General features: G+C 42.1%; 1 protein-coding gene across 5 annotated transcripts in view; it reads left to right on the forward strand.

The window, feature by feature from the left end:
• Positions 1-271: 271 nt before the first annotated feature.
• The window catches only part of KIF2A (kinesin family member 2A), a 525,241-nt gene continuing 512,358 nt past the window's right edge, over positions 272-13,154 (forward strand). For 2 of the 5 annotated variants that reach the window (XM_086960677.1, XM_086960679.1), the window contains exon 1: positions 272-551. In XM_086960677.1, the coding sequence (XP_086816803.1) occupies positions 488-551 (64 nt within the window). In that variant the 5' untranslated portion in view covers positions 272-487. Of the gene's footprint in view, positions 552-1,102; positions 1,221-13,154 lie in introns of those variants that run through there. The other 3 variants (XM_086960678.1, XM_086960675.1, XM_086960676.1) reach the window with 3 other exon arrangements.

Consider the following 13,154-nt stretch of genomic DNA (forward strand, 5'->3'; position numbering starts at 1 on the left):
CCGCTCTCTCTTATACGGTCGCCGACCCGCGGGAGGAGTTAAAGCATTACACGCGCCATATTGAATTCAGGCACAATAATGCCGCCACTATCACGGAATAATGACTAGCTGTGCCTGATTCAGACATGGTACAACGGCCAAACCCTGCGTAGGCCGAGGTGCGTGTGACGTAGCCCTACTCTGAACTGTACATCCCTTGCCGTCTATGTTTTTAGTTTTTTTGTCTCGCGCACTGACGGCTATTTTACGCATGCGCAGTGACCGCCTCTCCTCCCTCAGCCAGCCCGGCCCCCTTTCTGTTACATTTTCTCCCCAGCCTCCTCCTCCTGTGTTGGGCGCCGGGTCTCATCTTCCGCCGGCGAATGCGCCCCTCCTCTCCGCCGGGATTATTGCCGCTCCCCAGTCTTGTTGGGTTTGAGGAGATCGTGTGTTCGCCGCGGAGAGGCCGGGAGCCCTCAGTAGTCCTAAGAGCACCCCATGCGGCAGGATGACGGCCGCCGTATTCGGGAAGATGCAGATCGGGATCTATGTGGAAATCAAGCGCAGCGATGGTGAGTGCATGTAGACCTATTCATTCACCGGCATTTGAACACACTACAGCCCTATGTCTGACAGCTCCTCCTATCTCTACTGCCTTGTGGCAAGGCAGCCCCTCCTATGGGTCTTCCTACTTTGGCCTGTGGTTGTCTTGGTTTCTACCCTGCTCTGTCTGCGGTGCACTGTCCATGCGTTTCTCTCGCAACTGCAGTAGACACTTTAGGTCACGGACTTAGCGTCTCGTTTTGAGAAGCATCTTCAACGCTGCACCGCTCATTCCTGCCCCGCCGGCTTAGCTGGCTGCTGCAACCGCCGCAGCCGACGCCTAGCCGAGGTCTATATGCCGATGTTTCTGTAGCATCTATCCCTTCGAGAACCCAGGAAGGCGGTAGGCTCTGCACTGCAGAGCCTCTCCCTCCGGTGACCGGCTCGTTTTCATTCCACTTCATTCAAATACGCCTGGGAAGTGCCGGCTGGGTTTGGTGGGCGCATGCGTACTGACTTCCAAAGGACAGCTTCAATCCTTGGATCGCCTATTGTAAGGCAGGTTGGTGGATATTCAGGTGGCAACATCGCTCTTCCTGGTGCGTTTCCTGGATTTCGATAGGTTTTATATTACGCAGTTCTTTCTAAAAGAACCAGCAAGTCTTCTATGACGAAAGGCTCTGTACTAGCCTGCGAATGTGAGTTCCGTTCATAGGTTTACGTAGGACGTATGTAATATATAATTGTCCAAGCCTAATCGCTGTTAAAATGTAATCCTGAGTGAATTTGCAATTTGTATATATATTTATATCTCTAACCACTAGTATATGTAGTGGACTTTTGTACTTACTACCATTCCTATGTGATTTTAGAATGAATCTGTCTTGTATCTCTTCCTTGAGTGACTTTACAACTTGTACATTTGCAATTTTTCCCTCCTTTCATTCCACTTGTATATATCACCCAAACCACTGATATATATATAGTAGACCTTTGTAGTTACTACCATTCCTATGTGATTTTAGAGTTTTATCTGTTTTGTATCTCCTCCTTGAGTGACTCTACAACTTGTACATTTGCATTTTTTTTCCTGTTTATATCTCTTATGTAACTCATGTAATCCAAAGTCCTTATGTAACGCAACTGGTTCTTTTGTAAAGCGCTCTGACACCTTTGGGTAATGTTTGCGCTATATAAAATCGCATTAAATAAGTAAATAAAAAATAAATAAATAAACATATGAGGAATCATAACAAGTTCAGGATTTTCCGATGACAGTCTGTCTTATTTTGTCTCCTTCTTGTTACCCCTCCTTATATGAAAGTAAGTTCTAGTTTGTATGAAATGTTCTTTGTAAAAAGCAGTTTGTTTATACCCCTTCACATACCACATACTTCAAAAATGTCTCTTTAATTCGCCTAGACAGTAGAAACAGCCTCATGCTGTCTGGAAAATGCACTCTTCCTTTGTGGTTGACATTGTGGAAGTATGACCAAAATTCAAAAATGTGTGGTTCATTATAAAAATTAAGCCACTGTCTAGTTCTTGATTTAACAAGCGATTTAAATTCCAACAATATAGTTTTCATTCTTTAACAACGTCACACAGGGAAGCACTACCTACCTATATATTTGAATAAGCAAAAAGTCGCAGGGGAGTTGAACCAGTATAACAATGTTCAAACTTCCTAATTAAAGAAAAGTCATAGTGCAGGAAGTTCCATGACTGTAACCAAGACTATGTATGTATGTGAATTTCCTGGATTGGTACTGCCAAACTAAAGCCAGTGCTTTTTGTTTATCACAGTGAGCACTGCAATCCATTGATGCAGTGCTTCCTAAACTTTTTAGTACAACAAATATTTGAGACCCAACTAGCTTTAAATTGACATGAGTTTTTTTAAATTGTTACTAAAGCACTGGGTGGTAGGGCATTTGTCATTTACAGACATCACATTTTCCATTGAGATGGTCACACATGTGCACTGACATACAATTTTGCTGATCAAACAATATTGCCAATTAAAGTATCATGGTTTGTTAATCCTATTAAAATCTGTTTCCATCACACTTCATATTTACAAAAAAGTGCTTAATTTTTGCTTTCCTAACCGATTAATGGGTACAGTTCATTTTCAGTTATTTACATTTAGTTGTTATGAAAAAATTACATCCTACACCCATTCCTTTCACGCTCCATATACCCCAGCAAGATTGTCACATAATTAATTTATCTTTTTTTTCCTCGGACTGCAAAGCGAGAGGAGTTTGTAGACCCCAATCTCGATGTTAAAAAAACCTAGACAGCAGAAGACACAGCATGTCATTTGACCTCTGTCTTAGAAGCGTAGAACACCAAAAATCAGCTGGTCTACGACCCAGAGTTTAGGCAACACTACAGAAATGGCAAAATCATAATACTTAAAATGGGTTCAATGAAACTCCTCCTAACTGAATATGAAGCTTAAATTTGTTTTGCGTTGAGTGTTTTGAGCATTTTGCTCGACAGTGCTTGGGCGTGCCTCTCAAATACGATTTTTTTTCAGTGTCTGGGGTGGTGGCGGCTGTCATCCGTGACAAGGGAAGGAGGTAAGTGATACTGTTATCGTCAGTACCTGCTTCTGCTGCTTTTGGCGCTGGCAGTTCAAGGGTGAGCTCTGGACGGAGGTTGGGCCTAGTCTGCTGGCTGCTTATTTTTGTGCCTTTTTGTTTTTAAACTCGGAAAGTTTATTTTAAGAGAAAGCATCCTTCCACTTCGACTTTTTTCTAGATTGACACATGTAGAAAGCCTTACTACTACTTGGCGTGATCTATTGAAGGCTAAAACAACACTTCCTATTTACCCATTAGTAGTGTGGTTCCTTCCTCTCTTTCCATTAGCCTTCCTCATGTTACGGGCAATCAACCACAGCCACAGATTTCTACAACCAATGCTAATGTTGTGCCCACGTATTGTATCTTGGGTGTCCACCCTTCCACGCAGATTGTGGTGCTATTATCTTGCCTACGAATAGCCGCAAGAGTCCTTTGTCATCTTCCAACATTCAATCCCGTAGTGAGTTAGCCATGGTAATGGCTTGTAGGAGTTCTGATTTTCTAGGCCTACCTCTCAAAGCGACTCCCAATGTCATAAAATTGGCAAATGCGCCCCTCCTATCTAGAGTAGAATCTGAATCTTGGGAATCTTTAAGAAATTAGTCAGTCAATTGAGCTTTATTTCGATTTTAGAATATAAATCATAAAAAGCGAACAACAGTCATATTACAATACATTTGGTTTGCAGTAAATTCAATATGTACAAATAAAAAGAAACATACCAAGTCTCACCGGTATGGGGCTCAGTTAAAAGTAGAACTATTATTCTATGTCACTCTTAAGATAAAAATACGAGACTGCGTATAACCTCTCTCTTTTGGGTTTGTTAAAACGTAATTAATGCTTTTAAAAGTTCGCTAAGAGTTCATTCTGTGACTCATTATTGAAAGACAAATAATTAACTTAAAAACGCTCTATGTGTAACTGTGCATTTAAGAAAATTCGCGACAATGTAGGTTATCCTCTCTCCCTCCAACTGCTGCAAAAAAAAGAAATACTAGGCGGCATTGTCTATATCCAGTTTGTTGTAGCAATGGGACCAGACACTTTTTCCTGAAGTCGTGGGAAAATTTGCAGAAAAGGATGGTGTGCATGGTCGATTGTGAGGAAGTGTCGTCGCAAGGACACGGCGGAAGGTCTTTGGCCCAGTTATTTCTAGTGGGGAATGTGACCAAACGAGGAAAAAAGTTCAACCTGAACCTTACCAGGAGATGCCTCTCGTAGCTTGTAGTGTTAAATGTGAGGTATGGCTGGATAGAGGCAGTCATTTGTATTTGCAGGATACGTGCTACTGAAGATTTTGTTGCCTCTTTCGTTATTCTCAATTCCTCTAAATGGGCTAAGCATTTCATTTTTAGTGCCTTTATTGAAACTTCGGACATTGAGGAGAGATCATAATAATACCTCACCCATCCCAGATCTTGCAGGAACTTCTTGATGTAGCAAAACTACCTAGAGTTCTGGGCGTTGTCCAGTGCTAGACAGTCGGTGAGGATAGACTTGGTGAGAGTAGCTTTGTCGGACCTCCAGATTCTATGCCATAATAAAATTGGTTCAGCTTTTGCTCACTCAGTAACGTATGGCAAACCCAGCTCAATGTGGCAGGCCATGCTGCCCGTGCTTCTCGGGACCGCCAGAAGGTACCTCCAGGAAGGAATTTTCCACTTTCTGAATTTCAGATATTGGCACAAACCCCCAGAGCCCAGCTCCGTAGAGAGTAGAGAGCCACTGATAGACATTTGGCATTGTAAATCTTAACTAGCTCACGGGGGGGGGGTCTCTTGCCTAACTTTCTAGAGAAGTTAACTAGAGCTGCTGTTGTTCTTAGGAAAAGTAGTTTTCTACTTTCTACAGCTGTGTTCCAGGCTAGTTTGTTGTCTATTGCTACGCCCAGATACGAGTAATTTTGCGTGGTCTCTAGTTTTTGTCCATATAAGTGGGTGTCCCTCATTTTTCGTTTGCGTCCTGTGCCTGCCCTCATAATGAAGGTTTTGCTTGTGTTAACTTTCAGATCAAGCCCTGCCATAAAAGCAGAGTATCTGTCCACGCTCTTTTGCAGTTTTAGGGAGGTACGGGCTAAGATGACAGTGTCATCCGCATAGAGGAGCGCAGGTATTGGTCGGGCATTCACCATAGGAAGGTCCTGGGATCCCCCTAATCATCGCTTCCTCCAGACCGTAAGTATAGAGATTAAAGAGGAGGGGAGCCAGGACACACCCTTGCCTAACTCCCTTTTCTACAGCGAATTCCCTTGTTAGTTCCCCCTGTACCACATAACGAACTCTAGCTGTGGCATTAGAATAAAGTTCCCTCAGAATCTTGAGCAAATTGTGTGGGACACCCATGTCACTCAATAGAGTCCAGAGTTTCGAATGGGACACGCGGACGATAGGTCCACGTAGACCATGTACATGTCGCCCCTTTTAACATAGACATATTTATCTATTAATAGTGTCAAATTCAGAGCCTGCTCTATGGTTCCCAGCCCTTGGCGGAATCCATACTGTAGGTCCGAGATCATCCTGCCATCGTCCGCCCAGTCCTGTAGTCGCTCAAGTATTAGCCGACCTGCCACCTTTCCTAGCGAATCCAGGAGTGAGATAGGACGGTAGCAGGTTACCGACCCCCTATCTCCTTTTTTGAAAATTGGGACGAGTATGGATTTGGACCATGAAGCCAGGAGACCTATAGAACATGTTGCGTTGAGTACTCTGGTTAAAAGTGGGATCCAGATGTCCGTCTGGGCTTTAAAAAGGTCGATAGGGACACCGTCTGGACCCGTTGCCTTACCGCTTTTACTTGCACTTAGGGCCAGATCAACTTGTTTCATTGAGAACTGAAGGTCAATCGGGAACAGATTTTCAGGTTTATCAGTATGTGCAATGTTCTGGGTGGAATAATCGTAGAGCATGGGATCAACTGGATTGGTCTTAAATATCTTAGAAAAATGCTGGACCCACTCCTTTTGGTCTATTACAACATCTATTTTAGCGTGATCGGTGTTGTTTGCTAAGAAAGGCGACTTAATAACTTGCCAGAAAGCAGCTGAGTTTTTAAGGGCGCAGCTTTCGTGCAGTTGAACTCAAAGAAGAGACTTTAGCTCCTTTTTCCTGTTCTTTAGAGCTGTATTTTATTTATTCCTGAGGTCTCTTATTTCCCGTGGATTTCTCACCGCTTTCCTTAACCCCTTCGATGCTGATGACGGAACGGTTCCGTCATCAGCTGAGCTGTGCTGATGACGGAACCGTTCCGTCATGACTCCACCCGCGCAAGGCGGAGTCAGCATGGGCGGGGAATTCGCGCCGCACGGATGCGGTTAATACAGTTTTTAGGTCCTGGTACGTAGTCGTACATTCATCAGGGATGTGGAATTCCTATAGCCCGACTCCCAGGACATATTGTTTGGGGTCAAGGGCAACAAGTTTTAATGTGTATTTTGTCCTTGGGACCAGTAGGCCCAGCCCCCTGCAGCACAAACCCTTTGGCTGCAAGTTTGCAGTAGCACATTAAGGGCCAGGGAAGGGCACTGCCTGAAGTTAAGTTATTATTTGTTTGCCTATGTTAATGCTGTTCAAACTTGTATTTATGGTTCAATAATTGAAAGCCTTTATTATTAGGGTGAGCGCTCTAAGTAAATGTAAGTTCTGATCGCACTACTGACAGTGGTTACAGTATAAAAATGTGTACTCACGGTTTCAAAGTTTAGCAATATGAGGCTATGCATAATGCTCCCAGAATGCTCTCTAATTATATGCAAATATTTGCAGAAGCTTGAGAGCAAGATTAATGACTCTGTGCTTTCAATATAAAATGTTCCTAAAAAATGAAAGTAGGGAAAAAAAACATTTTGCTAAACTACTGTGAAATTTCAGGTACCGTTTCTTTGCAGCATCATTTCGTAAAATGTGTTGATGCATACTAGTATTTCGCAAAAATATTCCTATTGGAAAATCAGTGTAACCAGTTTAAATGAGATTATGAGAAAAATACAAATAAACAAGCATTGGCAAAGTCAGTAGGTCTGAAATTAGTGATCAGCTTTTTAGTTTTGCCAATACGTGACTTTCTTTGGCATGGTTTTTGTAAAGCCTACTTGATGTGAGAGCTGCCGGGCCCTCACCATTATAACAAACATTGGCAAAAGCAAAAAAAATTGGTCTAAAAAAAAGCACACACTGCCACATTAGTTACTGCCACTGAACAAAACTACTTTGTGTGCCAATATACTCCTTGTGAAAGTGCTTAATGCCGTCACTCGCAGTGAAGCCAGCCGATACAGACAGAGGGAGAGAGAATTCTAACAAACACAAAAGGTTGTGGTTAACGCCAGACCAAATTAGGGGCAGCTGTATGGCTTTCGTGAATTTACAAGAATTTATAGAAGTAGGGCAAGAAATGTACTCCTGGAAAATATTTGCGAACTGCAGTTTATCATGAGCAAATATGCATGTGTAGATTTGCTCATGCGAAAACCAGAGTGTTTGCAAGGTCATTTTCCCATCAACCACTTTTTTCCCAACTCTGGAAGAAAGTTTACGCCTGCAATTGTCAGGAGTACATTTCCAACATTTCTCAGTATGGGAAAAGATTAGAGAAGAGTTGTTGAAAACCCTTAAAACATCCAAGTTAGTAGATTTGCACAGACTTAAAGGGCATTCCAACCCTGGAACTATTGCTTATCACTACCTTCAGACCCAGCATGTAGATCTGCAGAAACGTGGCAACATAAAGAGATTGCTAGTATTCAAAAACTACTATGGTATGAGCCCTGGCATAATCAGAGAGGCTATATAAGAGCTCTTATATAATGGAATTGCTGCCATAATGTGTCGCTGAACCACATGGCACCAAAGGGACAAGTGGTTTTTGTTACAGGACAAGTAGATTTATGAAGCAACTTGCCCCATGGACAAGTAGATATTTTAATAAGTTCCACACCCCTGATTCATGGTTGAACCAACCTTTTTTCGGCTTGGATTTGTGTTTGAGCTCTATCCATAGAGCATCATTTATGGTTTTAATAATCCTTCCGAAATTTGGGAGGATTTCCTCGTCTGTAGTATCTGGATCAAGGCATTTCAAAATGAAGGGAAGAGCCCCTGTAATCACTTGAGTAGTTATCTCCTTTGGGTCTACTTTCCCCCATTTCAGGAAATTAGTCCTTAAACTGGTTGGGCAATAAAACTAGCCTAATAGAGGCCTTTTTTGATAACTTCAAAATGGGCAGAAGGGTAAAATGGATTCATTGGGGTACTCTAACACTACCGGGTGAATGTGTACTTTTGAATCCCTAAGTTTAGTGGATACAATTTTGAGTATAACTAACTCCTTATCAGTGTTCTCAAACCAAATATAAGTTCTACTTTTTGGCTATTTTACCTACCTTTGACCACTGTTTCCAGGACACCCTTTAGACCACTACCCACTGCCCCTGAATCTCACTCGGCTATTCCAACTTACAACCATTTTACCAGCTTAGCGACATCAAACAAGGTTACTTCACTTGTTGCTGAATCAACTCACGTTACTTTACCGAGCAACGAACAAGTCTTGGTGATTAGAGGGGCTCAGTCAAATTTTCCATTAGAAGCAGATGATTGCCTTTATATGCCATGTCCTCCTCCTCCTCCTCCTCCCTCTCCATCTTTACATAACTTGGTTAAAATCCCCATCTCTGATTTATGTCCTGATCAACACATAACTTATAGAATTCTATTTTGGAATGTGGCATGTTTATGAGCATAGGCGAATGTTAGAATTGGGGGTCTCTGGTTGGCACAGGTATGCACTTGTGACAAACAGGGACCCTCTCCTCTAGTCAGGGCAAGGGACTTACTCCTGAAAATAACCCCTGCTCACCCTCTAGGTAGTGTGGCGCAAGCAGTCTAGGCTGAACTTCAGGGCGTTCAATGGTTAAGTATTTATGACGGTACACAGTAATCAAATAACACACCACAAATGGACACCAGTCTATGAGTTTATAAAAATAAGAATACTTTATGTAAATATATAGAGGTATATCTATGAAAGCTTAATAACGTTTTTTAAATGGCCACAATACTTTAGTTGCAAATAGTTCTTTAACAATGCTTGATTTTGGGTCCTGTGCGCTTTGCGCTGGCTGTGCAACCCGTTCGTAGCAGTTTGTATGTTAAAATGAGCTAAATAAACGTTGCGGACCCTGTGGTTCGATGCAAATTACAGGCTCAGTTCGAGTCGCACAGTGCCTTTAGGATGCAAGAGTTCGTCGCCTACAGATGCGGCCAGGCGAAGGAGTACCCGGGACGTGGTCGGCGGCTTTCCCTTTGGTAGTCCGGCTCGTAGGCGGCCTCGAGGTGTGAGGCGTGAGAGCGGGACTCCAGGGAGACGTGCGGACGATCTGGGGCTGCCAGCGTTCGTGGGGCGAGGCGTCTGTTCAATGTACGAGGCGTACTTCTTCTGTACACGTTGTGGTTCGAGGCGAACCTTCGGGTCCTCTGGGGTGCTGTGATTCAAATGCGGGCAGGCGCGGCACCAGGCTCTCAGTACGCAGCGTGTCCAGGCCTACTTCTAGCAAACGTTTGTGAATTCCATTTTCTCATGAACAAATATACAAGTGTGTATTTGCTCATGTCAGTATATAATGAATGCAGATTAATTTCTCCTTTCTTTCCACCTTGGGAAGATCTCATCCCTCCCTGGAAAATCCTGGCCATTGTCAGGTGTACATATGCCACCTTTTCTGAGTGTGAATGAGTTGGCGAATTACCTTGCCCGTTACCATGTACATTTCTGGTTGTGCTCTGGTTCCTAGGGCAATCGGGCAGTGCCCGATGTTCTGATCTCAGAAATGCAGTGTGTGGGCTGTGCTATGTTTTTGGCAGATTTTTTTTTTTTGCAGTTTGTGGGCCTGCCATAGCCTGGTGGGCATTTGTTTTTACTATTGATTTCTCTGATATTACCATAAGCATTGACCATAGAGCAACACATGTATGCAGTTTGCTAATACTTACAAAATACCCATACAGCGTATCTTTACAAGTTCAAAAGTCGGCTGATATGCCACACTTTTTTTTAGCTCTCTTGTTCGCTAATGGTGGTCCCATTTTATTTTGTTGCCCTGGACTATATGTAGTACCAGTCTGACCCTAGTTGTGCTCACACTTACAAACAATTCCAGCCTCCGTTAATATATTTGCCCATAAGGAAATCTTCTTTTATGAGCTTGAAACTAACTGTAACACATGTAAGACAAACGTTCACATCACAGCTTCAGCTTTGAGAATTGGGCCCATAATATTTTGACCCAGACATGGCTTAGACTTTGCAGCACAACTCTTATCTATTCAAAGTAAATGTCCAGTCATTGATCTAGAGCGATTAATATATTCTTAGTTATGGCAAACAATGCAACTGAGGCACAGTCAGTTGAAGTGATATGCCCAAAGATTACCATTTGTGCCAGTCTCTTTGAGTCACCGTTGGCAACATAGGCCCTGTACCGCAGGTATAATTCGAACTCCTGCAAAGATAAAGTTGCTTGTATAGACTGTATACATAAGTAGAACGTCTGCATACATAAAGCCTGTGATAGTCAAAGATTAAACACAAATGGTATGTTGAGAAGCTTATATAATCAGAAAGGTGGCATAATCAGAGCCTTGCTGGAATCCAAACACTGACATAATGAGCAGTGGGATAATGAAAGAAGCTGTTATAAGAGCTCCAATACAACAGTGCCAAAATCTGTTACCAAACTACATGTCACTGAAGAAGAGGAGTGACTTATTTTATCTTGCATGTAGATTGCCAAAGCATCTCATCTGTTAAAAAAAAAAATATATACACTCCCCTGGACAACCTGCACGACTGCAGGCCCTGATAAGAAAAACAATAATATCAATAAACTCTCCTGTGGCAATAACATGAACCATTCATGATCAACACAGCTCTACAGACTTTCTAATCTTAGTAAGAAAAAAGTTCTCAGTAAGAAATGCCTCTTGCCTTTGACATATATTCACATGTGTTAAATCCAACTCACAAGCCTTAACGCAAAACATTAACCTAATACCTTTTGTATAAAGAAACCTTAAACAATCTTCAGGTAGAGATTAATGGATTTAAACATTAACCATGAGTGGATCACCTGAGAAACAAACAGTAATTTTGAGCAGAACTGAGGAACTGCATGTCATATTGAACAATTGGCCGTCATCTGAAAGCACCGCCAAACTCTATCCAGACTCCGTTTTTCACTAACGCAGGGGCAGGTCCTCTTTGACTTTTTTTTGTGACTCGGTTGTGTAGCAGCCCTCAGGACACTTTAACCTCTTCAAAGGCAGAAACTTCAGGACCTTTACCAAAGTTAGTCTGCAGCAAGCAGCTCTGAAAAGGTACCCTTCTGTAAAGGGGACCCATATTCTCTTTCCTGTACTGGGCTCTTGCCCCACCTTCCTGGGGTTTTCTGACCTCCTTGCATGATTGATCTCAGTTATTTGTCCTTCCTGCCCTGCTTTGATATCGTTTTCTAGGTGTCTACCTTCTGTGGGGCATATATCCAGAACCTTTTCCACAGCAGGTCTAGCCACTTCTTGACACTTGTAATTCCTATGCATCCTACTAAGTTGTCACTGGCCCATGAGAATACTAACACACGGAACTGGGGTTCTATCCAGGGGTGTGGATTTATTAAAATATCTACTTGTCCATGGGACAGGTTGCTTCATAAATCTACTTGTCCTGTAATAAAATCCACTTGTCCATTTGGTGCCAAATTATGGCAGCAATCTCATTATATAAGAGCTTTTATATAGCCTCTCTGATTATGCCAGGGCATATCCCATAGTAGTGTTTGAATACAATTAATCGTTTTATGTTGCCAAGTTTCCGCACCTCCACATACTGAGACTGAAGATAGTGGTAAGCAGTAGTTCTAGGCTTCGAATGCCCAATTGAGTCTGTGCAAACCTACTAACTTGCATGTTTTAGGGTTTTCAACAAATCTTCTCTAATCCTTCCCATACTGAGAAATGTTGGAAATTTACTCCTGAGAGTGGCATACGTAAACTTTCTTTCAGAGTTGGGTAAAAAGTAGTTGGCGTTAAAATTAACTTTCAAACATCCAGGTTTTCACATGAGCAAATGTACACATGCATATTTGCTCATGCTAAAATGCAGTTCACAAATATTTTGTAGAAGTACAATTTCTTGCCCTGCTAATGTAAATTCGTGTGAATTCATGAAAGCCATATACCAAAGGTGCACTTTTGGGACTTTCTTTAATAATTGAGCCCCCAATTTGGTCTGGCGTTAACCATGACCTTTTGTGTTTATTAAAATTCTCTCTCTGAATCGGCTGGCTTCACTGTGAGTGACCGCATTCTGCTCTTTCACAAGGAGCATATCGGTACACAAAGTAGTTTTGTTGAGTACCAGTAACTAATGTGGCAGTGTGTGCTCTTTGAGACCAAAACAATTTTTGCGTTTGCCAATGTTTGTTATAATGGTGAGGGCCCGGCAGCTCTCACATCAATAAGGTTTTACAAAAGCCATGCCAAAACAAGTCACACATTACCAAAACTAAAAAGCTGACCACCAATGTCAGACCTACTGGATTTGCCAAGGCATGTTTATTTTTGTTCCCCATAATCTTATTGAACGGATTACACACATTTTCCAAGATGAATATTTTTTGGGAAATACTAGCATGCATCAACACATTTTACTAAAGGATGCTGCAAAGAAATGGTAACTGAAATTTTACAGTAGTTTAGCAAAATGTTATTTCCCTACTTTAATTTTTTAGGAATATTTTATATTGAGAGCAAAGAAACATTAATTTTGATTTAAAGCTTCTGCAAATATATGCATCTAATCAGAGAGCATTCTGTGTGCATCATGCATAGCCTCATGTTGCTAAACTTTGAAACCTTGTGTACACATTTTCATACTCGAACCACTGTCAGTAGTGCAGTCAGAACGTACATTTACTTAGAGCGCTCTCCCTAATAATACAGGCTTTCAAATAATGAACCATGAATACAAGTATGAACAGCA

This window comes from Lissotriton vulgaris, chromosome 3_1 (genome assembly GCF_964263255.1).
Source record: "Lissotriton vulgaris chromosome 3_1, aLisVul1.2, whole genome shotgun sequence".
NCBI lineage: Eukaryota > Metazoa > Chordata > Amphibia > Caudata > Salamandridae > Lissotriton > Lissotriton vulgaris.